This window comes from Suncus etruscus, chromosome 6 (genome assembly GCF_024139225.1).
Source record: "Suncus etruscus isolate mSunEtr1 chromosome 6, mSunEtr1.pri.cur, whole genome shotgun sequence".
Taxonomy (NCBI): Eukaryota; Metazoa; Chordata; class Mammalia; order Eulipotyphla; family Soricidae; genus Suncus; species Suncus etruscus.
Window position 1 is genome coordinate 41785164 of NC_064853.1, and position 27150 is coordinate 41812313.

Below are 27150 nucleotides of genomic sequence, written 5' to 3' on the forward strand. Positions count from 1 at the left end.
CAGGGGTTACTCCTGGCTGTCTGCTCAGAAATAGCTCCTGGCAGGCACGGGGGACCATATGGGACACCGGTATTCGAACCAACCACCTTTGGTCCTGGATCGGCTCCTTGCAAGGCAAACTCTGCTGCTGTGCTATCTCTCCGGGCCCCATAGTATTTCTTTGTACCACTGTTTCTTTATCCACTCTGTTCTCGGGCACTTGGGTTGTTTCCAGTTTATGACTATTGTGATTAGTGTTTCAATAAACATAGAAGTTCAGAAGACTTCCAAATTGTGTTTTGTGTCGCTTAGATTATATTCCCAGGAGTGGTAAGAAAGCACCTATTCCGATGGTGGTAGAGGCGTGTCTGGGAGCCTTTCCTTTGCTAGCTGGGCTATAGTTAAATGTTGGGGCCCAGGATATAATGCTATTTAGGCCATGTGGGACCTGGAATTGAACTGTGTTTTGTCATGTGCAAGGCATGTTCCCTAACCCTTAAATAAGAGGAAAGCATGCTTTCTTGTACCTGAAAGTACCAGATGCTTTTCTGTTCAAAGAAAACAAGCTAGCTTCACTTTACCTCTTGCCACATTTTAGGTCCTTTTTAGTTTACTGAATCTTTTTCTCTTCATTTTTTTCTGATTACTCCTTTCCCTTTACTGAGCTGTCCAGAAGTGACACATAACTTGTTTATAGTATTCTCTCTCTCCCTCCCTCCCCCCTCCCTCTCTCTTTCCCTCTCTCCCTCCCCCCCCCCATATGCCCACACACACAGTTGCATAGGTGGTGTGGCTTAAGTGAAGATTACATACTTGCTTCAGCACTGTTTTAATAGAGCAGTGCGACCAGGATGGTACTCAGTCTCTATGTGGGGCAACCTGAAAGTTGAACTTTGTGATGACCTCAACTTACAAGGCATATGCTCTGCCATTGGACCACTTCTCTGGTATCCCAGATGTGTATCATGAGATTTACTGAACTACTATCTTTTCTCTCTCTCTCTTTCTCTCTCTCTCTCTCTCCCTCCCTCCCTCTTCCTCTTTCCCTCCCTTCCTTCCAGATGTGTATCATGAGATTTACTGAACTACTATCTTTCTCTCTCTCTCTCTCCCTCCCTCCCTCCCTCCCTCTCCTTCTCCCTCTCCCTTCCTTTTTTAATAATTTTTATTGTGATCCTTCTTTCTTTCTTTTTTTTTTTTTTTTTTTTTTTTTTGGGTTTTTGGGCCACACCCAGTAACGCTCAGGGGTTACTCCTGGCTATGTGCTCAGAAGTTGCTCCTGGCTTGGGGGACCATATGGGACACCGGGGGATCGAACCGCGGTCCGTCCAAGGCTAGCGCAGGCAAGGCAGGCACCTTACCTTCAGCGCCACTGCCCGGCCCCGATCCTTCTTTCTTTCATAGGGGCTATGCCCAGCCATGCTTGGCCCTGTAGTGCAGGCCTGATAGTTCAGTGATCAGTGTGTCTCATGTGGTGCCCAGAGGACACCAGGGCCATGCAGCATACAGAGAATGAAACCCATCCTTGTGCATTCTTGGCATATGCTCTGCCATTGAGTTATCTCCCTCACCCTTGATATTTTCTTGCTCTTCAAAAATTTATTCCCATTTGTCTTGGGAGAGATGTTTGCATTTTTGCTTTGACCATCACCTTACCATGTCTTTCATTTGCAGACCCCATATCATGTCAACCTCCTCCTGGCTGGCTTTGATGAGCATGAAGGCCCTGCACTCTACTATATGGACTACCTGGCAGCCTTGGCCAAGGCTCCTTTTGCAGCCCATGGCTATGGTGCCTTCCTGACTCTCAGTATCCTGGATCGATATTATACACCAAGTAAGTTCCAGGGCTCTTTGTAGGGAGTAATGGTAGGCCCCATCCTTGGCTGACTTTTTGTTTTGTTTTGTTTTGTTTTGTTTTGTTTTGTTTTGTTTTGTTTTGTTTTGTTTGTGAACTACTGCATGGAGCTGGTTGGCTTGGTCTTGATAGAAGAGGGTGAATCCGGGGCTGGAGAGACAGCACAGCGGTGTTTGCCTTGCAAGCCGCCAATCCAGGACCCAACGTGGTTGGTTCGAATCCCGGCATCCCATATGGTCCCCCGTGCCTGCCAGGAGCTATTTCTGAGCAGAGAGCCAGGAGTAACCCCTGAGCACTGCTGGGTGTGACCCAAAAAAAAAAAAAAAAAAGGGTGAATCCTTAGCGATGCTCTGTGCAAGCTGCTCTCCTGTCATCAGGGACATTTAAAGTTTCTCTTACCAGACATAATGAAAGACTTCCTATTTTCAGAGCTGAATTTTTGTTTTGTACTTCTCTGTTATAAAAAAGCCACCTTTTGGGGCCGGAGAGATAGCATGGAGGTAAAGGTTTGCCTCTCATGCAGGAGGTCATCGGTTCGAATCCCGGCGTCCCATATGGTCCCCCGTGCCTGCCAGGAGCAATTTCTGAGCCTGGAGCCAGGAATAACCCCTGAGCACTGCCTGGTGTGACCCAAAAACCAAAAAAAAAAAAAGCCACCTTTTTCTCATTTTTGCCCTGCTTAGATACTTATTAGCATCTCTGCTGTGGAGGATGAGCAAGTGGTTTGTATGTTTGTTTTGAGTGTGTGAGGATCAACAGGTCCCTAGCATACCTGAAAATTTCATTGCTTATTTATCAGAGCTCTTTGAGGTCTCAAGCCTTTCCCTTGGTTATTACCTCATGGCTGCCTTCTGTGAGGAAAATCTGCCTCTGCTTGTTTATAAACAGTCAGCTTGGCAGATATTCAGACAAAGGGATGATTTTTGTGCTAAGTTCTATATCCTGACCTCAGGCCAACCTTGACTCCAGCCATTATGAGCAGTAGACACTTGGAATTTTTAACTTTAACAGGCTATAGATGCAGTACAGATAACCACTTCTCTCCTTACATTCCATTCTTCCCTGCCAGTATTGTTAGAAACTGGTGTGTTTATTCCTTTTTTGGTGCTGCCCTCTTTCTCAGCCTCAGCCACATTAGTGCTCCAGGCCACATCCTGAAAAGAATTAGTCTGGCCTCCTAGTGACTGTTTCTTGATTTGACATCTGTCAGTATACAGCTGATTTGTCCACCAAAATAACCACTAGCCACTCTTGCAGCCTTAATGCCTAATGTGTCATTCTGGTTTGCCATGCTTATGGACAGTTCTTTACTCTGAGCGTCTCAGCTGCACTCTGTGAATCCTCTTTCATTGTTACACAGAGACCCAACTGGGAATATGAGGCTAAACTCTAGCCTGCTCTTCCTATCCCTGATTTGCAGCTGGCTAGGGCAGATGGAACTAATTTAAGTCCTGGTCTAAGTGGGGGAGGGGGAAGAAGGATGGGCTTGAAAAAAAGAGACAGGCTGTTGACTTCTCCAGAGACTGGCCTTGGCCATGGGAGGCAGAATTCCATCATGCTCACCCTTCCCTGTAGCAAATCAATTTGCAATAGCTAGTGGCTGCCGGAGTATTGGGTCTGGGGCACCCTAAACTGCATATGGAATAAGTTTGTTATACGCTCTAAGACAGGTCAAGTTGTATTTTGTTTTGTTTTGTTTTGGGGGGGTTGTTTGTTTGTTTTCTTTTCAAGTTGTTAGTGTAGCACAATGACCTGAAGAAGTTTGAAGCTTGATAAAATGTTGTGGTGGAGAGTGGGTTTAATGGTAGCACCTTCATTTCTTGACTTCTGTTCTCTTTCAGCTATCACACGAGAGAATGCAGTGGGTCTTCTTAGAAAATGTCTAGAGGAGGTGAGTGGCTCCCATGGGATCTTGAAAGGAATGTTTTGTCTGTTTCCCAGTATTGTTCCAGTTCCTTGGTTACATTTTTTTCCTGAACCTGCAAAAAGGTGTAATAAATACCTCTAACTAGATGTGAAGTTGCTACCAGGGATAAAGTTTGATGGATAGCAAGACTTATTTTTCCTCCCTCCTGGGTCAGTCACTTCCATGTCAGTGTCTGTTTTATAGTTTAATTACTTTTCTTTTTGATTCATCTAAACTACTGGTTCTCAAATTTTAGTGTATCTAAGAATCGTCTGAGGTCTTATTTGAAAAAATTAATGTCCCTGTACCCACTCCTCACCTCCAGTCCTATTTCTGAATATGTGTCCTAGAGTGGAGCCTATGGAGCCTAGGAATATCTTAACTCACAGTTTCAGGTAATAAATTTGAGTCATACTTGAAGAATTAGATTTTATACCTGCTCAGTTTTTGTTTGTTTGTTTGTTTTGTTTTCTTCTGTGGCCACACCTGGCAGTAAGTACTAAGGGCTTACTCCTTGCTTTGAGTTCAGGGAGCACTCCTCTTATAACTTGGGGGACTATCAATATGGGATACTGGGAATTGAATCGTGCTCTGCTACATTTAAGGCAAGTGCCCTACCCACTGAACTCTCTCTGCTTGATTCTTGTGCCACCTGAAATTGAGATATTGTCTACTCCCTGGTAGGTATAAGCCCTGAGAATCAGAAGGTCACTGGAGCTTTGGGCAGAGAGGGAGAGTAGACCTTTTGTTCATGAATTCACGAACACAGACCTAACCCATTCCATCGTACTAAGTGTCTTAAGACTTTGGGGGGTGTGAATGGAATATGAGAAAGCAAAAGAAGAAAGCAGCTTCCGTAAGCTTTTGCATTCCTTTATTTTTCTTGTGACCTAGGGCTGAACTTGTATACAGTTTAGTGAGAGTAGGATGAGAGCAGGTAGGAGTAGGAGTATTGAAGAGTTACCAGTGTACCTACATGAACCCATCCTTTGTCTTTCACTTTAGCCTATTCATAATGCCCCTTCTTTCTCTTGTTTATATATCCCCATTCCAGAATAGAAGCTGAGAATAAGTTTGTACTTTTCTTAATCATTCAGGCTGAGAGACCATTAGTTTGGCAGCCCAAAATGTTACCAAAACTGCCTGAAGGGGCAAGGGCGACAGCTCTCAAAGAATTGGAGTGTATGCCTAGTACACGCAGCAGCCAGTCTCCTGTTCTGGTACCATATGGCCGCAAGCACCATTGCATGGAGCCCTGATGTTCCCTCAAACCACATTACTGTCCTAAAACACTGAAACATTAGCCTATACTTCTTCTGGTCAGGTATCACTAGTAGTGGCCTCTGCACACAACTAGGGAGTCCCCCTTCCCCAATCCACCCCCAAACACACATACAAACACCATAGAAGACATAGGGGGATCGGAGAGATAGCATGGAGGTAGGGTATTTGCCTTGCATGGAGAAGGACGGTGGTTCGAATCCCGGCATCCCATATGGTCCCCGAGCCTGCCAGGAGTGATTTCTGAGTGTAGAGCCAGGAGTAACCCTTGAGCGTGCCAGGTGTGACCCAAAAACTGAAGACCAAAAAAAAAAAAAAAAGAAGAGAAAGAAATAGGGTTGGAGAGATAGCATAGCGGCAGGACATTTGCCTTGCACGCAGCTGATTTAGGACAGGTGGTGAATCGAATCCTGGCATTCCATATGGTCCCCTGTGCCTGCCAGGAGCAATTTCTAAGCACAGAGCCAGGGTTTACCCCTGAGCACCACCGGGTGTGACCCAAAAACAAAAGGAAGACATAGAATATCAAATGCCTTCAGACTTGATTTCCCAGGAATCCTAAGGATGGCTATTTTAGAAGCCCACATTTATTGTCACTTTTTGGAACTTAGTTCTGGACCTAGAATCATCAGCCAAAGAAGATTCTGGAAATGGAATATTGTGGTGCTATTTCTTAGTTGTGAGAGGGCTGGGAGATAATACTAGATATAGGTAGGTAGGTAGGTAGGTAGGTAGGTAGGTAGGTAGGTAGGTAGGTAGGTAGGTAGGTAGGTAGAGATAATATATAGATAATATTAGAAATAATAATATGGTTAGAGCCATATTACAATGAACAGGATGTTTGCCTTGCTTGAAGTTGACCAGATTTGATCTCCAGCACCCCATATAGTCTTCTGAACACTGCCAGGAGTGGTCCCTCACTGCATAGTCAAAAGTAAGCCCTGAACTGAATATGGCACAAAAATTAAATGAACTGTGAAGGGAAATGCCAAAAGAGGCGGCCTGGTTAGGCTGACACTTCCAGGGCATTCTTAAAAAGAGTAGGTAGTCTACTCTGGATAGATATTGCAGGGAATAAGACTCTTGCCTTGTATGTGTCTGACCCTGGTTTGATTCCCTGAGGCACTGCTGGGTTTGGACCCAAACCACAACTGCAACCCCTTTGCTCTCCAAAAAATGGTTTGCCTTTTGCCTGGAAACCAAAGAATTCCTGGGACTGTATTCTTTTTTTTTTTTTTTTTTTGATTTTTGGGCCACACCCGGCGGTGCTCAAGGGTTACTCCTGGCTGTCTGCTCAGAAATAGCTCCTGGCAGACACGGGGGACCATATGGGACACTGGGATTCGAACCAACCACCTTAGGTCCTGGATCAGCTGCTTGCAAGGCAAACACTGCTGTGCTATCTCTCTGGGCCCCCTGGGACTGTATTCTTAGTAACTTCCAGCTGGGAAGTTCATGGCCTTCAGCCATTAACATAGATCACATATCACTTGGAACATTCTCTCAAGCAGAGAATCTATGGTTTGTTGATTTTTATGTTCAGTGATGTCAGAAATCAAACTCAGAGCCACTGAACACCACTAGCCCTGAGGGTGCTGAGGTCTTACTCTAATGGCTGGTCAACTTGGAGGAGACAGAGCTGGGATGGATCCAAGAGCAGTTCTGCTAACTTCCCTCCCACCACCCTTGCAGCTTCACTCACAAGCACACAGTCCTGTCACAAGAGTGGGTAACTAGCTAAATAACTATAGGGCCCTAGGTGTACATTGCTTTGAACCAAAGCTTATTCCTGGGACAGTCACTTCCTTTCTTGGCTTACTACCTCTGACTTTCTGGGTAGCAGAATATGGGGGATAGGGCATTAGGTTGTTGCATTCTTTCATCAGCTCACTGACAGAGCAAACTCCAAGCTGCATTTTGGGATTTCCTTATTTCTTAGTTCTTAGCTTCCTCCTGTTGAAAGAATAAGCTGCAAGGGCCAGAGATTTTTAGCTGCTTGTACCCTGTGCACAGAGAATGCCAGTAATTTATGTGTTAACTAATTTCTTTTATGTTTTTCTGCAGCTCCAAAAACGCTTCATCCTGAATCTGCCAACCTTCAGTGTCCGAATCATTGACAAAAATGGCATCCATGACCTGGACAACATTTCTTTCACTAAACAGGCCTCCTAACGTCAAGCCCTTCCTCCCACTTGCCAGGGAACTATTTTTGATGGGCTCCTTTATTTTTTTTCTACTCTTTTGACATGTACTCTTAATAGAAGGTAAATTAAAAATAAATCTGAGTATGACTAATTGAGCTTTCTGGTTTGAGTCCTAGTTTGCCTGACATCGTCTCAGGGATGCTGTGGGGAGAGGGCGCTCTTCCACCTGCTCCTTTCCCTTTGTGGACACTCTGCTGCTTCATGGCAGCATGCTGCCTTTCCATCTAGTTATTTAATATTCATTCACTCTAAAGCAGTGGTTCTTTTTGACTCGAAGTGTAAATCTTTTAAATTAATTAGAATAGGGGCCCGAAGAGATAGCACAGCGGCGTTTGCCTTGCAAGCAGCTGATCCAGGACCAAAGGTGGTTGGTTCGAATCCCGGTGTCCCATATGGTCCCCCGTGCCTGCCAGGAGCTATTTCTGAGCAGACAGCCAGGAATAACCCCTGAGCACTGCCAGGTGTGGCCCAAAAACCAAAAAAAAAAAAAAGAATAGGGGGGCTGGGGTAGTGGCACAAGCAGTAGGGCATTTGCGTTGCATGCACTAACCTAGGACAGACCTTAGTTCGATCATCCAGTGTCCCATATGTTCCCCCAAGCCAGGAGCGATTTCTGAGTATATAGCCAGCAGTAATGCCTGAGCGTCACTGGGTGTGGCCCCCAAAATATTTAATTAAGGCCTGGAGAAATAGCACAGCGGCATTTGACTTGCAAGCAGCCAATCCAGGACCAAAGGTGGTTGGTTCGAATCCCAGTGTCCCATATGGTCCCCCGTGCCTGCCAGGAGCTATTTCTGAGCAGACAGCCAGGAGTAACCTCTGAGCACTGCCGAGTGTGGCCCAAAAAACAAAAACAAAAACAAAATATTTAATTAGAATAAGTAATATATGCAATTAGTAGAAAATGCAAACAGTGCAAAGATGAATCATAACAAATGTTTCTCCCCATAATTTGATCATTTGTGTTTTTTTTTCAGAAGAAACTCATCTTTTTATTTCTTACCTATCCCTTAAGAGATAAGCTATTCCTATATAAAGCATGTATATGTACATATATATGTATTCACTTTCAAAAATATTTCTAGGGGCAGGAACGTAGTACAGCAAGTAGGATGCTTGACTTAAAAGTAGCCTACACAGGTTCAGTTCCCAGCACCCCATGCTGTCCTCTGAACACCTTTAAGAGTGATCCCTGAGTGTAAAGCCAGCAGTAATCCATAAGAATCACTGGATAGGTGACCAAAAAAAAAAATTCTAGACCCAAGCTCCACTGGGGTAGCCCTGGTGTCCATTGTATTTGAGGATATAAGCAGTTTAGTATTGAACTACTAGCCCAAATCACCAAAATGTCCCATAGGCCTACCCATCACAAGTACTTTTAGATATTCTACATGTGTTTCATTTGCATTCTACATTGTTTCATTTATTACTATGTTGGATATTGTTTTATATCAGTACATAATATCGAGTTGTATAATGGTCCTTTAAGTCAATGTACGTAGTTAACTAGACATGTTTTACTTCCTAATCTACCTTTGGGGAATGAATATCTTAGGTGTTTTTTGACGGCTGCACTAAAACAGTGGTTCTTAGCCATGTGTGTAGATCAGAATCACCTGGAGAGTTTTCTTTATTAAATGTATGTGATTAGGCTGCACTCACTTTTTTTATTGTTGTTGTTATTTTTTTGTTTTTGGACTATATCCAAAGACACTGGTTGGGATTTTACTCCTGGTCTGTGCCCATAAATTACTGCTGGCGGGCTTGGGGGACAATATGGGATGCTAGGAATTGAACCCAGGTCAGCTATGTACAAGGCAAGCACCCCACTAACTGTGCTATCATTTCTGGCCCTGCACTCACTCTTTTTTTTTTTTTTTTTTGGTTTTTGGGCCACACCCGTTTGACGCTCAGGGGTTACTCCTGGCTATGCGCTCAGAAATCGCTCCTGGCTTGGGGGGACCATATGGGACACTGGGGGATCGAACCGTGGTCCGTCCTACGCTAGCGCTTGCAAGGCAGACACCTTAACTCTAGCGCCACCTTCCCGGCCCCCTGCACTCACTCTTAAGATAAAAATATGTTGGACTGTAGGTAGATGTAGAATTGGCAGGGGTGGGACGGGGGTTGTAGTTTTATTCCACATCTAATGTTGCAAATTCTTAGTTCTGCACTCAGGAAGTACTCCTGACAGTGTTCAGGGACCACATGAGATGCTGAGAATTTAACTCAGGTCAACTGCAAGGCAAGCTCCCTACTCATTGTACTATCACTGACCCCCAGGAATATTTAAAAATTTCTCCAATTCTCATCTTTAGTCATAACTGAAACTGAGTTGAAGTGTCTTTGGTGTGTTCCAAACTTTAGCGTACATCCTATACCCTGGAACGCTTATTGAAATGTTGCTGGGAGCTAGCATGATAATACACAGCAGGTAGGGTGTTTGCCTTGCATGCAGCCAACCTTGGTTCGATCTCCATACCAGAGGATCCCCGGATTCCCCGGGCCACCAAGAGTGATTCCTGAGCATGGAGCCAGAATTAACCTCTGAACACCGCCAAGTGTGGCCCCAAGACAAAATAAAAATTATTGCTAGATCTTGGCCCTAAGGTTTCTATGTGATTGGGATGTGGCTTGATTTTCTGCTTATCTAACATTTCCAATTGATGCTCTGTTTTAGAGGATAGGGAGGCACACCTGGCAGTGCTCAGGATTATTCCTGGCAGACTTGGCAGAGCATATGGATGCTGGAGATTGAATGCAGGTTGACTGTGTGCAAGGCAAGAACCTTATCTGCTGTACTGTCACTCCAGCCTCAATCCTGCTGGCTTAAACTATGATGAGCCCTACTGTATTCAATTTTGTGCTACTCTTCATTTACTTATTTTTATTAAATAACCATGAGATAGAGTAAAAAAATATTGTTGATAGTCAAGTTTCAGTCACACAATGTTTCAATTTCCATACTTTCACCAGTGTTCATTTCCCACCACCAATTTTCCCTAGTTACCTTCCGTTCCCCACCTTTCCCCCGAGCCTGCCCCCCACCCAACCTGCCTTTATGGCAAACTTTTCTTTTTTGGGTCACACCGGTAGCACTCAGGGGTTACTCCTGACGCTACACTCAGAAATCACTTCCTGCAGACTCGGGGGACCATATGGGATGCCGGGATTCTAACCACTGTCCTTCTGCATGCAAGGCAAACAAACACCCTATCCTCCATGCTATCTCTCCGGTTCCATATGGCAAACTTTTCTTCTCTTTCTTTCCCCCTCCTTTTTTTTCTTTTGGGCACCGTGGTTTGCTATACTAAAGGGCTATAATGCATATATCACTTTGACTTTTCAGTTCCCAGTTCTTATACAGAGTAATCATTCCCTTCTATTGTCAGAGTGGTCTCTTCTCTGTTCCACCTATCTTCTTCCCCCTCCATCATTTCTATTGTCTTTGGGTATTTTTGGGGGGATGGGTCACACCTGGCAGCGCTCAAGGGTTACTCCTGGCTCTGGGCTCAGAAATCACCCCTGGCAGCCACGGGGGACCATATGGGATGCCGGGATTTGAACCACCGTCCTTCTGAATGTAAGGCAAACGCCTCATCTCCATGCTATCTCTCCGGCCCTGTCTTTGGGTATTATTATACTATGTTTGTTTAGTTTATATCCCACAGATGAGTGTGATCATTCTATGTTAGTCCGTCTCCCTCTGACTCATTTCACTCAGCATATTACTCTCCATTTTTATGTTTACATGAATTTTATGACTTCATTTTTCCTAAGAACTGCATAGTATTCCATTATGTAGATGTACCAGTTTCTTTATCTGTTCTCAGGCACTTGGATTGTTTCCAGATTCTAGTTATTGTGACTAATGCTGCAATGAGCATATCTTACTCTGCATTGTTTTTGATCCCATAGGGTATATTCCCAGGAGTGGTATTGCTGGGTCTAATGGAAGCACAATTTCTAGGGGTTTTTTGGAGGGGAAGGGGCCACACTATGTGTTGTTCAGGGGCTCCTCCTGACTCTGCACTCAAAAATCACTCCTGACCAGGGCCGGAGAGATAGCATGGAGGTAAGGCATTTGCCTTGCATGCAGAAGGTTAGTTGTTCGAATCCCGGCATCTCATTTGGTCCCCCCAGCCTGCCAGGAGCAATTTCTGAGCATAGAGCCAGAATTAACCCAAGCACTGCCGAAAGAGAGAGAGAGAGAGAGAGAGAGAGAGAGAGAGAGAGAGAGAGAGAGAGAGAGAGAGAGAGATGGGGCCTGGCGGTGGCGCTGGAGGTAAGGTGCCTGCCTTGCCTGCGCTAGCCCAGGACGGACCGCGGTTCGATCCCCCGGCGTCCCATATGGTCCCCCAAGCCAGGAGCGACTTCTCAGCGCATAGCCAGGAGTAACCCCTGAGCGTCACCGGGTGTGGCCCAAAAACCAAAAAAAAAAAAGAGAGAGAGAGAGAGAGAGAGATGGGAGAAAGAAAGAAAGAAAGAGAGAGAGAGAGAGAGAAAGAAAGAAAGAAAGAAAGAAAGAAAGAAAGAAAGAAAGAAAGAAAGAAAGAAAGAAAGAAAGAAAGAAAGAAAGAAAGAAGAAAAAGGAAAGAAAAAGAAAGAAAGAAAGAAAGAAAGAAAGAAAGAAAGAAAGAAAGAAAGAAAGAAAGAAAGAAAGAAAGAAAGAAAGAAAGAAAGAAAGAAAGAAAGAAAGAAAGAAAGAAAGAAGAAAGAAATTTTATTCTTCACTTAAAATTTTCTGATGAGCCTCTGGAAGAATTCCACTTATTTTCGGCGTATTAGACTTTTACCCCAGTTTATTACTTTTCTCTCCTTTAAACAAAACCACGTAACTTGAACTAGCTAGTCCTGCCCCCCCAATTAGAGGGGGAAACAAGGGAGACACCAGGACCAAATAGGTGCAAGACTACTATGCAGTAGGCTAGATACAGAGGAGACCACACATCCTAGCTACCCTGGGGGTGAGGGAAGAGGATATGGGTGGTAGGACAAAAACGGAGGTGTAGGGAGCACAATTTGGTGATGGGAATCCCCCCTGATTTTATGTAAATATGTACCTAAAATATCATTGTCAACAATATGTAAGCCACTATGATCAAAAAATAAATAAAAAAAAATTTAAATACAAAAAAAAATTTTCTGATGGTTTTCAATTGCTTATAAAGTAAAGGCAGATGGTTTGACATCTTAGGCACTCCTTTCCCAAGCTAGTTCCTCAATTTCCTTTCATTCTTTCTGCTTTATAAAGCCCATAATCCGAATAAATTGATAAGGCTTTAGAATATACTTATGTTGCCTTTGGGCATTTATAATTTATAATTTCCTTACTTTATATCTTTATATCTCCATTTAAGAGAGATTATTGAATGGCCATATGCAAAGCAACTGTACTATCCTACCCACTGTACTATCCAGCCCCTAGATTTGATTTTAATTTTGTTACTTTGTCCCTTAAAGTTTCAAAAAGTTTGCAAAAACTTTCAGGTAGAGGAGTGGTGGTTGGAGCTGCACCCATTGGTGCTCAGGAGCTAATCCTGGCTCTGCACTCAGGAATTACCCCAGGTGGTGCACAGGGAACCATATGGGATCTGGGGATCAAACCTGGATCAGCTGCATTCAAGGCAAGAGCCCTAACTGTAGGTACTATCTCTCCAGCCCACAAAAACACTTTAAATAATTTTATGCCCCTCACAAACACGACTTAGAATGTTAAAATTGGTTCCCATCTGCTTTAAGATGATTAATACACAAATAAAGCAATTTATTTCTTTTTAGGCTGGAGGGTAAAGGGATAGGTTGGAGAAGAGAGCAGCTGTTTTGCCCCAGGATAAGGAAACTCAGCCCTAAAGAGGTTGGGAAAGCTGACAAGGAACCTCCAAGAGAGATGAGCAAGGGTGCTGGAATAGCTGGAATAGCAAGGGTGCTGCCAGCTGAGCTACCAAGCCTGATTCTGCTCTGCCTGTATGCTGCCTAATACCTGAAGCTCAGTCCTTTCCCTATCTGTCTGCCATTCTTGGTTCTTTGACTAAAGCCCTGGGTTCAATGGTCCCTCTAACAACCATGGGAGTGAGCCATGACCATACTTCATAGGAGCCCAAAATGAATAAAGGGGCTTAATAAATGAAATGCTAGAGCTGGAGCAATAGTATATCAGGTAGGGTGTTTGCCTTGCACATGGCTGACCTGAATTCGAGCTTCAGCACCCCATATGGTCCCCTGACCACTGCCAAGAATGATCCCTGATGGGGCCGGAGAGATAGCATGGAGGTAAAGCGTTTGCCTTTCATGCAGGAGGTCATCGGTTCGAATCCCGGCGTCCCATATGGTCCCCCGTGCCTGCCAGGAGCAATTTCTGAGCCTGGAGCCAGGAATAACCCCTGAGCACTGCCTGGTGTGACCCAAAAACCAAAAAAAAAAAAAAAAAAAAAAAAAAAAAGAATGATCCCTGAGCGCAGAACAAAGAGTAAGACATGAGCACTACCAGCACACCCAACAAAATGAGTGAAATGCTCAAAGGAGATGGAGTAACGTCGGACATGCACATATACACAGCAACAAGCCTTCACGTGGACACATACACAGCCTACCACAAATGGTCTTGGTAGCACATTACATTGACCCACAGTCAAAATGACACATCTACATCGGCTCACAAAGTCTCACTAATACACATAATGACCCTCTCAGGATTCACTTGCGACAGAACTAGACCGCCAGTGATAGCCATCAATGCACTTCTTTGTGTAGAAGTGCTCAAATCCTCTTCATAGGTTCTTCCTCAGAGGCCCTTTTCAACTACAAGCCTTTCTTCCATTCTCGCTCCTGTACCCCACCAGTTCCCAGTTACCTTGCCCTTTTGGAAGGAGAATCTAGGCCTTGGGTGAAAAATGAAAGGGAGGGTACATTCTCAATCTTGGGGATTTATCCACTTCTCAACTTGAATCTTGTGCTCTCTCAGCTCTGCCCTTGGGAGAAGCTCAAGTTCTCTCTTGAACTTGATCTCAAACTCTTTCTCTCTGCCTCTCCTCTCCCCAGGCCCCAGATTTCCTTAAAACTGTTTCTTGTAGGGGCTGAAGCGATAGCACAGTGGTAGGGCATTTGCCTTGCACGTGGCCAACCCAGGATGGACTCCCGTTCAATTCCAGGCATCCCATATGGTTCCTAGAACCTGCCAGGATGACCTGTGAGCGCTGCCGGGTGTGACCCAAAAATAAAAACAAAACAAAATGAACTGTTGCATGTAGAAAGAGACAGACACAGACAGAGAGAGACAGAGACAGGAGGGCTTCATGTGCAGTGAAAAGATTTTATTAAGAGAATGAGAAGCAGTCTGGAAGTTGGAGAGGTCCACTGACTGCAAAGTCAAGAGAAACAACAGGAAATACAAAATCCCAGTGCCAACCTCAGGGTCTTTAATATCTTCCTTCCCTCTCCCTCCCTGCCCTTTGTAAGAAAACCCTTTCCCTTCTATCCTGGTCAGCTGGACAACTCAGTGCATGAACAGAAAGCAGTGAAACAATCACTTGTCGATCCCAGAGCTCACTGGGATAAAAAAAAGTTGCACTGGACATTTTTTAACTTTACTTACAACATACATAAATAGGACAAACAACAAGACTGAAGTACAGCCTGGATTCAAGTTCTGCAATTTGTGCTTTATCTTCTTTGTTCCTGAGGGCCTCTCTTGTTCATTTTGTTCCAAAATTGGGAGTGGTCCGAAGTGTCCACTACGACTCCTGCCAGTATTCTTCCTCCCAGTATTCTTTTCTGGGGCTAGAAGATTCTAGAATGAAGGAAACTAATCCCTCGGTAACTCCTCTGACTTGTTAACCATTTCTCTACTGACATCAGTAAAGACATCAGGGCCTTGTTCTTAAGAGTACTGACTACTGCTTGGGCACTTTAATGGGCAGGACTCTGCACCAAAAGATAATTCGCTGCCCACACACTTTTCCATAACCAAGGGTCAAAAATTACATGCATGGTAGACCTTGTCCCTTTAACAAACTACCACAAGGATGCCTGTTCCCTTACTCCAGGCTCAGAACTTAACTCTAAGTTTCTGGATGAATGTTCCCTTTATCAAGCCTGATTCCAACTTCATCTTTTAATCCTTTCAGGCCTGCCCCAGGAGATAAGACTTCATTTCAGGCCACGGGAGCCCTTTGAGCTCGGAGCTGAAGAAAGTTTTACTTCCGGTGCTTGGCATCCTTCTCTGAAGCCTTGGTGTCACCATGTCCACTGCCAGCACTGCTTAGGAACATCTTGTCCAGCCCCTTGAGGGACTCCAGCAAGTAATTCTGGAAGGCTGTGAGGGCAGCACAGATGGCGGGGCCACCGAAACCATGGGTAATGAGGCTAAAGTGTGTCAGGCAACTCTGCACCCCGGGCTCTAGGATGAGTGCTGGGCGGCTATTGCCCAGCGGCGAGCGGTCCTGAGCCATCAGGTCTGCGAACTCCTTGCAGATCTGCCTGGTGGGAAAAGGAAGGCCAGAAGGTTAAAGGACAAAGTTCTAAGCTCAGTGTAGAAGGACCACATGACAGGCACTTCTGATTGCTGATCCTCCCAATATTCTGCACAGGATCATATCTATTTTATAGAAATTACAAACTAAGGTTCGGAGATCACACAGCAAGTAAGTTGAGGTGTCAGTAATTCAGTCCCCTGCCCTTGTTCACTTCAACTTCTACTTTATCCAGGAAACTTTCCTTGCTTCCCTTTTCCTTTCCCTCCTCCTCAACCAATCAGTATTCACAGAGCTTTGTCTTTGAACTTATTGCAGAACAATCCAGAATCTGCCTTGATTAACTAAAGTAACAATGACTATGAATTGAGGCCCAGAAGCTGTATGCATCGTCTTACTTAATCTGCCAGCAGATCTATGCTGTTGCTATCAGCTATTATCCTATCACAAGGACGAGAAACTGATTTGGGTTACACGTTCTGCCTGAGTGACTAAGCTGGAGCCTGTCTCCAGCCAGCTCCAGTTTGCAGCCATTCAATTCTTTGGGCAATTCTGGATGTATGGGGTTGGGGGTAGTGTGTGCGTGTGTGCATTCTGGGTGGGTGGGAGTTTGTGTGTGTTTGTGTGTATGGCCACACCTGGCAGTGCTCAGGGGTTACTTCTGACTGCACTCAGAAGTCATTCCTGGCCGGCTCAAGGTACCATATGATCCCATATGCCAGGGATCAAATCTGGGTCAGCCACAGTAAAGGCAAATGCCCTATCACTGTGCTTTATCACTTCAATGCAATCTTTGTGCATTCTGTATATGGCTTAAACTAGAGCAGGGGTGGCGAACACGCGGCTCTCAAGCCGCATGCAGCTCCCGGCCAAAATGAATGTGGCTCTTTGCCTCTTATCATTATTTTGTATACTGTGGCTCTTTGCCAAGTTTGGATTTTGTTCTGCTGCTTCTGAGGAGGGACCTCTGAGGAGAGATCTCCGAGCGCATAGTCCCGACCCCAGGCTGCATCATCCCGTCTCCCATCCCTCGAAAACAACTGCACCGGCCAGCGAGCATGGGGGAAGGGGACCCGTGTGGCACATGTTGGGTCACATCTGGCCATTAGTTCTTAGTGTGGAGGACGCAGCACACCCTCACTCAAAATGGCAAAATGCAATATGTGTTTAATATATTATTGTTAAAATTATATACTTTTGTGTGAGTGTCTGTTTTGGCAGATCACTGCATGGTGTGGCTCTCTGACTCTCACAGTTTAAAATTTTGGCTCTGTGTTGAACTTGTTCACCGCCCCTGAACTAGAGAGTCAAACACTCCTTTCTCATAAAATCACAGAAGCTAGTCAGTCATCGCTGGACTCAGACATTGCTGGGCCTCAGGAAGTGCTCAATGAGTTGGATTTGTTTCTGAAGCTACCATGATGAGCAGCTTCAGTGGGTCCCCTGAGGCATGGCAACTATGACTATGAGCTATGGTTCCACTTCTATCTTGAAGACTTGAGAAAAGCCTCAAAAAGGATTAAGGTTTTTGGTTTGGTTTGGTTTTGGTTTTTGGTTTTTTGGGCCATACCAGTGACGCTCAGGGATTACTCCTGGCTATGCACTCAGAAATCGCTCCTGGCGTGGGGACACCAGGGGATCAGATTACTCGCTGTCTGTCCTGGGTCAGCCCCATAGTTCCATCGCTCTGGCCCCAAAGAGGATTAAGTTTTGATTTGAAGGGGATTAGATGGTATTCTAGAAGGAAGGCTAGCTCAGGGTCATGAGGTTAGAAAAAAACAATCAGGTCAGCTGTAGAGAGGGAAGCTTATACAGCCCAAGATTAGGCCTTTCAAAGGAGTCTAGAGTTACCAATTTGGGGGGCGGTTTGAGGGGGCACATCCAGTGTTGCTCAGGTGTTACTCCTACCCCTGAATTCAGAAATTACTCCTGGTAGTTCTCAGGAGACCATACGGGATGCCAGAGATTAAACCCAAGTCAGCTGTGTGCAAGGCAAATGCACTATCCCCTGTACAATCACTCCAGCACAAGTTACTGTTTCTAATATTAAAATTGGGTTTAGAGGCCAGAGAGATAACATGGAGGTAAGGCGTTTGCCTTGCATACAAAAGAACGGTGGTTTTTTTCGTTTTTTTTTTTTTTTTTTTTGGTTTTTGGGCCACACCCGGCGGTCCTCAGGGTTACTCCTGGCTGTCTGCTCAGAAATAGCTCCTGGCAGGCACGGGGGACCATATGGGACACCGGGATTCGAACCAACCACCTTTGGTCCTGGATCGGCTGCTTGCAAGGCAAATGCCGCTGTGCTATCTCTCCGGGCCCAAGAACGGTGGTTTGAATCCTGGCATCCCATATGGTCCCCTGAGCCTGCCAGGAGCAATTTCTGAGCATAGAGCCAGGAGTAACCCCTGAGCGCTGCTGGGTGTGACCCAAAAACCAAAATAATAATAATAATATAAAATAAAATTGGGTTTGGAGGGTCAAACCAAGTAGTGCGCTCAGGAGTGATGCTTGGTGGTGCTCAGTCAGAATGCGAGATTAGGATAGAATCAGGGTGAGGCTGAAACATCTGCATGCATGGCACAAGCCTTGCCTTCTGTACTAGCTAGCTCTCTGCCCATATTCCCCACTTTTATTTCCTTCTATTTTTCTTTTCTTTTTTCCCTTCCTTTTGGTATTGTTATTGCAGTATTGCAGGGTTGTCTACTTGGTTGTGGAGAACCAGAGATTGAACATTTGTGCTGGGGATTATAACAGCAGTGACACAGAATCTCAGCTGGTGAAAGCGGGAGGTGCTGGGATCAAACTCAAGACCACATGTTTGTATTATTGAATCACATTAATGTATCCTCTCATAATTTTCTTTTTCTTCTCTCTCCTTGTCTCTTTTTAAAAGCTAAATTCAAACATAATGCAAATTTATAAGCTAGGCCATAAGCCTGCCTTCCCATAGAACTTACTTCAACAGTCTGGAATAGAGCTGTAGGAGCCTTTGAAGGGTCTCCATTGGGGGAGGAGTGTGTCCAGGGAGAATAAGAGAACAGTCAGGATTCTGGGGTGAAGTTTTATATACAGACTAGGAGACTAGAGCGGAGGTGAAAGACAATAATTGAAGTGAGAAAGGCACCTGTGAGACTTGCAAAGTATGCAGGTGTGAGTAAGGACAAGGGAGTCAATCCGGAGGCCTGTGGTATCACTGGAGTAGAGGGGCTGAGGGCAAGGCTCAGACTGGGATAGCAAGACTGCAGAACCTCAGGGGTCAGAGAAACAGTATGGTGGGTAAGGTATTTGCTATGTACATAGCCAAGCAGGATTTGATCCTTGACATTGCATATAGTTTTCCCAAATACCACCAACAGTGATCCCTGAACAGAGCCAGGAGTAAGCCCTAAGCACTGCTGAATTTTTGGAGTGACCCTCAAACCACCCTCCCCCCCCAAAAAAAGAATGAAACCTCAGAACTATGATGGTTCTGGAGGGTGATAGTACCTTGGACAGTGTTGAAGAATGTGGCAGCTACTTGTGGGCCATGTAATATACCGATATAAGCCTGGACCCAGGCAAGCCTCTCTCTGGCAACATTTTTGCTGATGTATAGAATCCAACTATGTGGGACTAAAGAGATAGTGCAGGGGTAAGGCACTTGCCTTGTGTGAACTTGCTCCCAATTAAAGCTCAGGCACTCCCAAGCATCACTAGGAGTGACCTCGAGTACAGACTCAGAATTAGTTACAGGTTTGACCTATCACCCTCTATCCACAAAAGAACCCTGCTTGGTCCACAAGTACAGCTTAGGTATTTGATGCCACATACGTATAACCCATGCGCCATGTCCAGTGTTTGTTGCTCCAGCCTGTGCTTGTGTGGCACCCACAATAATCTGTGTATTTTACCCCAAGCACCCACAGATGGCACCCTTACTCACTTGGCAGCCAGTAGCATGCTCTTGCGGCTGTGCAATTCTCCAGGGTCAGCATGCTGTCGGCACAGGTACTCAGCAGCTGCCTTGGCTGGGAACTCAGTCTCACACACATAGCCGAAGTCTCGAGCCAGATGCACCGCCTCTCCTAAAGGGAAAGGGCAGAGAGGGATGCTGTCACCAAGTAGAACTCTGAGCCCAGAGCAGGGCTTTGAACCTTTGTTAGCCTTGGCCAGGGACCATCTTGTTGTGTCCTGATTTCCCAGTTCCAGTCCAATCCCATTGCCTTCCCATGAGGCTCACAGGGGTAGACTCTGATGCGAGCTGACTCTATCATATGTCCCACAGTCTTGAGCTCGAGATGACTAAACTGAGTTGCAGCCTCCAGAAATGAGACTGCCACCCCCTTTCTGTATTCAAACACTAACCACTGCTACTCTACCCAGCTCTCCCCACATGTGTCCACATTAAACACACATACCCGGGGCCAGAGAGATAGCACGTAGGTAAAGCATTTGCCTAGTATGCAGAAGGATGGTGGATCAAATTCCGGCATCCCATATGGTCCCCCGAGCCTGCCAGGAGCGATTTCTGAGCGTAGAGTCAGCAGTAACCCCTGAGTGCTGCTGGGAGTGACCCAAAAACCAAAAAAAAACCACACACGCATACACCTTTACCTGCTGCTCATGCCCAGGAACACAGGCATGCATATATGCACACAGATGACACACACATGTCCCACACATAGTCTTTATGTACACTCACAGTGGACACATGATCAAACACATTCCCACATTAGAAACAGTCACACAGTCACAGTGATGAAAAGCCTCCCTGGATGTCCACACTCAAGCCAACCAACAGGCCCTGCCCACCAACGACCTGCAGATACATGCACTTAATGCATGGCCTTGCTCACTAGCCACCGTGGACACACCTGCCCGCCACTCACCCTCCACCAGTGAAGTCAGCAGGGTCACATTAGCAGCCTTGCGGCGACCAGCGGGTAAGTTGAGCCCGATCTTCTCCAGCCGTTCCCTTAGGCATCGCCCCCCATTCTTGGATTTGGCCCTTGATGTGCACAGAGACAGAAAATAAGACATGAAAATAAGAGAAAACATTTGACCCTAACAGGACCCTGATCATCCCCCAACCTCTGCTGAGGCTCAGGTCTGGCTCTGGAGATGCTGTAGGCTACTGTTAGCCTGACTGAAGTTGATTCTTGTGTTGCAGTCAGATCAGGGGGGTGATGAGGCCCACATCCAACTCTAGGTCCCCCTGATTTCTCCATAGGATTCATTTCTCAACTACAGATACAGTCTAGGCTAGAGTAGGTGGGTCAACCACTTGGGGGTCCTTTCACCACTGCAGTGCACCATCTAAGCCATTCACAGCTCTCCACAGACATGTGTGCCTCCATGCAAGGACAAGAGCACTACAAGGACAGACCCCAAACAAACCTAAACTGTTTCAGCAACTGCTGCTTCTACCAAACAAACCCATAGATATGTGGAGACATAGGTATTCAGACAGATGGACATAAACTGAGAATCAAGAGTAAAGACACAGAGGCTGGAGAATGGGGAGGGTGTTTGCTTTGCACATGGTGACCTGGATTGGATTCCTAGAGCCTCATATGGACCCCCAAGCCTGCAGGAGTGGTCCCTGAGTGCAGAACCAGGAGTAAGCCCTAATAGCACCAGGTGCTGCCAAATAAAGAAAAGAATAGAGTTAGAGACACAGGAGCCAGGGAGAGTACAGCAGGTAGGGCACTTCTCTGGCATATGGTTGACCTGGGCTCAATCCCCAGTACCTCACCTGGACTCCTCCCTGAGTCTGCTAAGAATGAGCCCTGAGCACAGGTTCCAAGAACAAAAACACAAACAAAAATAGAGATACACACACTCATACCTATGGAGACATACAGAGCCTCAGACACAGGACACAGACAGAAAACTCTACACGAAGTCTGGATCCAAAAGATCTTTGTACAAACACAAACATACACAAGCCTTAGAGACCAGGAATGAGGAGTTGTCCCCACACCTGCACCAGTGCAGCACTCCCAGAGGTACACACATATTTTTGTCCAGTTTCAAATATCATATGTCAGCACACACAGAGTCAGACATACTCTAGCCAACACATCCCACTAAAAGTGACACATACTAACACTCATGAAGCCATACACTGTGGCAGCCTGTACTTCATACATACATGTATGCATTCTCACATATGCACTCTGGGCACAGATCCCTACTGGAAGCCCAAGACCATGCACAGGGATAGATATACAACCATGAAGACAAACATGCTCCTCACCACACACATACACTCACATCAACACTGCTCCAGAATGAGCTCTGTGTCCATCTCTCCTGTGGCAGGGGCACACAGGTCGTTCCTTCCTGCCCAGACCCATCTAGACTTGCCAACTGCATTTGTGATTGACTCTTCCATCCCTCTCTCTGCCCAGGCTTCTTTCTCTCTCCTCTCCACACAGGCTCACAGCCCTAAGGAACTGCTGGGAACTGGGATACCCCCCTTCCAGAGCCTGTATACCCCCCCCCAGGGAGAGTGAGAAGGAGATGACCCTGTGACCTGGGAGAAGACTGGCCCCTCAGATCCCCTGAAAGGTCTGAAATGACCATATACTGGCTGGACACTGTGGGGAGGTGTGGGCTGACCTTCCTACCTGCGAAGAACACCCCCCAAGAGGGAGGCATTGAGGCACTCGGGAGGTGAGAGTCGCCGCTGGACCTCCCCCACGGTCACCTTGTACTTGGACGTCGAGCTGAGCAGTGAGAGGCGGCCTGGCACGGAGCAGAAGACTTCACTGGGACTCGTGATGCCACCAACCAGGCTGTCTTTGGCCAGTGAGAGGGCCGAGAGGCTGCTGGCTTTCGAGGGGAGGGGGACTGTAGGCAGAAAAAAGAGCAGTGTTGAGGGGGTGGAAGAGCAAGAAAGAGAGAGCAGGGGACACAGGGATTGGCAGCTGTGGGGGGAACACATTCCAAGAGCACCTATTGCTGTGTGCTGGCCTACATGCTAGGCATGTACCCTTCCACAATCTGTTGTGGAAGACTGTTCCACAATCTCTACTGTACAATGGGAGAAACTGAGGCACAGTGAGGTTGCCACAACTCCCCCAAGTCCATTTACCAAGTGGGTGATGGAAACAGAATCAAGAGTTGTCTGGCCCTTGAACCCATGTTCCTCTCACCAAGTCAAGCTGACTCCCTTCACAAACTCAAGCAATGTCAAGGGCTTAGGACAGCACAGCAGGCTGAGGACGCACTCCAGTGCAGGAAGCCCAGGTTCAATCAACTGCACCACAGCATCTCAAGGACAAGAGCACTACAAGGACAGACCCCAAACAAACCTAAACTGCTTCAGCAACTGCTGCTTCTTCCAAACAAACCTAAACTACTACCTACAGGGAGCACAGTCAGGGGGAACAGGATGTGGGAAAGCAGAGACTGTCATGAAAGGCAGGATTCTTGAGTTGCTGCAGCCATAGGCCTACACAGGCCTGTGCAGTCCCCATATTTTACTACTGCCCTCCCAAATCAATGAAGGGAACCTTGGAGCTCTGAGTTTCAAATCCTAGGGACAGGGAAATGATGGCCCCATTAGGCCTCTAGTCCTGGAAAAAAAAAAAAGACACATGCCTATGGCCCTCCCCAATGTTCTCTAATTATCTACTAATTCTTAAGAAAGGCAGAAAGGAATTCTGAGAAGTTAATTTTCTCAAAACTACTCAGGCATGCTTGGCTCTAAAAGAAAGTTCTCCCCAAGGTTTAATCTTAGCGTGCCTGCTTAGTTTCAGGGGCAGGGAGAATAATTGAGGCACTTCTCTGTTTTGTTTTTGTTTTGTTTTGCTTTGCTTTGCTTTGCTTTGGGGCCACACCCGGTAATGTTCAGAGTCACTTCTGCCTCTGCACCCAGGAATCCCTCTTGGAGGTCTCAGGGACCATATGAGATGCTGGGGATCAAATCCAGGACCTTCCACATGCAAGGCAAACATCCTACCTACAGTGCCCTTAGACTTCTGTTCTTTCAGTGATATTAGAGATGGTGAGAAATAGGTCAGATGTCACTGAAACGTATAATCAATATTTTCAAAGTTGTTACTTTGGGTTTGGGGCCACACCCAACAGTGTTCAGGGCTTATACCTGGCTCTGCACTGAGGGAATCATTCCTGATCAGGCTCAGTAGATCATATGGGATACCAAGGATCAAACCCAGGTTTGTTGAATGTGAGGCAAATGCTCTACCTGCTGTCCTACAGCTCTGGCCCTGATTTTTTTTTTTTTTTTTTTTAGTTTTTGGGTCACACTCGGCAGCACTCAGGTGTTATTCCTGACTCTACTCTCAGAAATTGCTCCTGGCAGGCTCGGGGGACCATATGGGATGCTGGGAGTTGAACTACAGTCATTCTGCATGCAAGGCAAATGCCTTACCTCCATGCTATCTCTCCGGCCCCTCTGGCCCTGATTTTCAAAAAAAAATTTGTTGGTTTGTTTTTGGTACACACCCGGTGGCACTCAGGAATTACTATGGCTATGCACTTAGAAATCACACCTGGCAGGCTCGTTAGACCTTATTAGGATTAAACCTGGATTGGCCACGTTCTGGGCAAATGCCCTACCCACTGTGCTATATAGCTCCGGCTCCTGATTTTCTAAATTATTAATGCACTAACTTATATTCTTTGACTTAAATGCAATGCAGGGGCTAGAGAGATAGTACAAGAATTAAGGTGTTTGTCTTGTTGGGGACCAGAGCCAGAGCACAGTGAATAGGGCATCTGTCTTTTACGTAGTTGATCTGGGTTCCATCCCCAGCATTCCATATGATCCCCAAACCTGCCAGAAGTAACTTCTGAGGACAGAGCCAAAAGTAACCCCTAAGCACTGCTGGGTGTGGCCCCTCCCCCCAAAAAAGAACTAAACAAAAAAGATTTTTGTCTTATATGTAGCTAACCCTGATCCACAATGGACAGTGTTCCCTAGGGATGAGTCAGTGAGTTATGTGCACTGGGATAGTCACTACCCAGATGAGTCTGACCAAGCAGGACACCAGCACACCAGAACTCCAGGTTATTTTATTTTATTTTGTGGTGAGACCAGGATTCTGCTCTTCTAAGTGAAATTTCTCTATTTGTTTTATTTTCTTTGTTTTATTTGTCACACCATAGTGCCACGGGGCTACTCCATGCTCAGTGCTCACTCTTTTTTTTTTGTGTATTGTAGGCCACACCTACTATGCTCAGGATTTACTCCTGGCTCTGCATTCAGGGATGATTCCTGGCAGACTTAGGGGAACCATATGGGGTGCCAGGAAGGAGCCTGGTTGGCTGCATGTCAGGCAAATCCCCTACCTGCTGTATTATCACCCAAACTCTTCAACACTCACTCTTGGTAGTACTCAGGAATAGAGTGCTGGGGAAGCAAAGCCAAGGCCTCCAGCAAGCAAAGCATATGTTCAACCCATTGATCTGGGAGGGTCATACAACTGGTGATGCTCAGGGCTTACAAGAAGCTCTGTACTCTCAGGGATCATGCCTATGGGGACTCAGGAGATCATGGGCAGACCAGCAAGATAAGCACCTTAATTAACCCCCATACTATTTCTCCTGCTCCAAATCTCTGAAATTTTAAAGATTAGAAATTAGTTTAAAATTTTTGTGTTTATTTTATTTATTTATTTATTTATTTATTTATTTATTTATTTTGGATCATACCCGGCAGTGCTCAGGATTACTCCTGGCTCTGTGATCAGAAATCACTCCTGGCAGGCACGGGGGACCATATGGGATGCCGGTATTCGAACCATCATCCATCCTGAATTGGCTGCTTGCCAGGCAAATGCCCTACAGATCGATGTGCTCTCTGACCCCTTGTTTAAAATTTTGAAGAAATAAAACGACAGTGCAGGCAAATAAGATATGTGAAGTAAAACCAGGGATGGAGAACCAGCAAGTGAGGTCACAAAGTACCCTCCTAAACTGTTTCAAGGGGCCTTACTGCATCCTAGTAGGCCAGGCACTTCTTCCCAAACTGCTTCTTAGGAGGCCAGACAGATAGCTCCATGCAATAAGTGCACAGTTTGCCTGTTTGCAGAAGGCCTGAATTTAATACCCTGTACCACACAGTCCCCCCAGCACTGCCAGGATCAGCCCCCAAGCACAGATCTGGTAGTAGCCCCCAGCAAAGGTGGATGTGGCCCCAAAACAAAGAATAAATCCAAGCCTTGGATGCACTGTGTCATGTTCAAAGCTCTCCAAAATGGGAGACGCCACCTTGGCTCCCTCTCACTCCCTCCTTGTCCATACCACAGTGAACCTTCATGTTTGCTTCTGTTTCTGTCTTCTTCACCAACTAGAAGTACCCTGCAGCAGTCTTGGCACCAGGAGGCACTAGTGACAATGGAGCAAAGGAGTGAAGCAAGGACCTGTGAAACCTGAAATGGGGAGAAGAGTGATGGCCCACAGCCCAAACTGGGAGCACAGGAGGGAGGGAGCTTCATGTTTTTGTCAGCAAGTGGTGGTAAAAGGCCCCTTTCTTCCTCCCTCCCATCCCTAGCCTGGGGGAGGGACCAAAACTTCATTGGTGAGTATGAAAGAAAGAAGGAAAGAAGAGGTATGGAGAGAATGAACAACACTTTCACCCTATTGGCAAATGCCCCACCTGCAGAGAAGGGGCCAAAGTTTGGAGGAGACAAGACCAGAAATATGGCTCAGTAATAGAACCACTGTAACAGAGAACTTGGGATATGATTCAGTAATAGAATAATAGAGTACTGTCAGTTGTGATCCCAAGACAAAACAAATAAAAATAGTAGAGCACTTGCTTCGTGTTGTGTGAGGCTTTGGGTTTTTTGTTTTGTTTTGTTTTTGGATATACCCGCAGCACACAGAGGTTACTCCTGACTCTGTGCTCAGGGGACCAGAGGGGATGCTGGGAATTGAACCAGGTCCGTCCAAGGTTGGCCAAGTGCAAGGCAAACGCCTTACTGCTGTGCTATTGCTCTGGCCCCAGGCTTTGAGTTCTATTTCTGGTACAAGAAAGGAAAAAAAGACAGCTATGTAAATAAAATCTATGGGAAAGTCAACATTGTGTTTGGGACCACAATAAGGTTTCTTAGAGAGTGGTATGAGAAATTGAACCTGGGGTTTCTGTCAGCAAAAACATGCACTATTCTAACCCTCTGAGTCAACTTGAGCTTGAGATATTAAACATATTTTGTTTTAATTTTATTGCTTCTCAAATGCATCCCTTTACTTACATATGACCCCCAAATAAAACAAAATAATCCTGGCAGTGCGTGGGGGGAGATGGTACCTCAGTCAGCTACATGCAAAGAAAATGCCCTAAGTACTGTGCTATCTTTCCTGCACTGATATAACATTTTTATTTTTTAATTTATTTATTTCAGGAATCACTTCTGGTGGTGCTCAGGGGAACGATATCAGGGACTAAGCTTGGGATGGCAGTCTGTAAGGCAAATTCCCTATCCACTGTACTATCTT

At 45.8% G+C, this 27150-nt stretch overlaps 2 protein-coding genes across 2 annotated transcripts in view; one reads left to right on the top strand and one right to left on the bottom strand.

The window, feature by feature from the left end:
* PSMB2 (proteasome 20S subunit beta 2) overlaps positions 1-7323 on the top strand; it is a 43090-nt gene extending 35767 nt beyond the window's left edge. The window contains exons 4-6 of the mRNA XM_049775055.1: positions 1654-1816; positions 3679-3728; positions 7089-7323. Of these exons, the coding sequence (XP_049631012.1) occupies positions 1654-1816; positions 3679-3728; positions 7089-7196 (321 nt within the window). The 3' untranslated portion in view covers positions 7197-7323. The remainder of the gene's footprint in view (positions 1-1653; positions 1817-3678; positions 3729-7088) is intronic.
* Positions 7324-15317: 7994 nt separating this feature from the next.
* The window catches only part of TFAP2E (transcription factor AP-2 epsilon), a 28119-nt gene continuing 16286 nt past the window's right edge, over positions 15318-27150 (bottom strand). Inside the window, exons 4-7 of the mRNA XM_049774861.1 lie at positions 22311-22533; positions 20568-20686; positions 19622-19763; positions 15318-15706 (exon numbers count right to left, since the gene is read on the bottom strand). Coding sequence (XP_049630818.1) covers positions 15424-15706; positions 19622-19763; positions 20568-20686; positions 22311-22533 — 767 coding nt within the window. The 3' untranslated portion in view covers positions 15318-15423. The remainder of the gene's footprint in view (positions 15707-19621; positions 19764-20567; positions 20687-22310; positions 22534-27150) is intronic.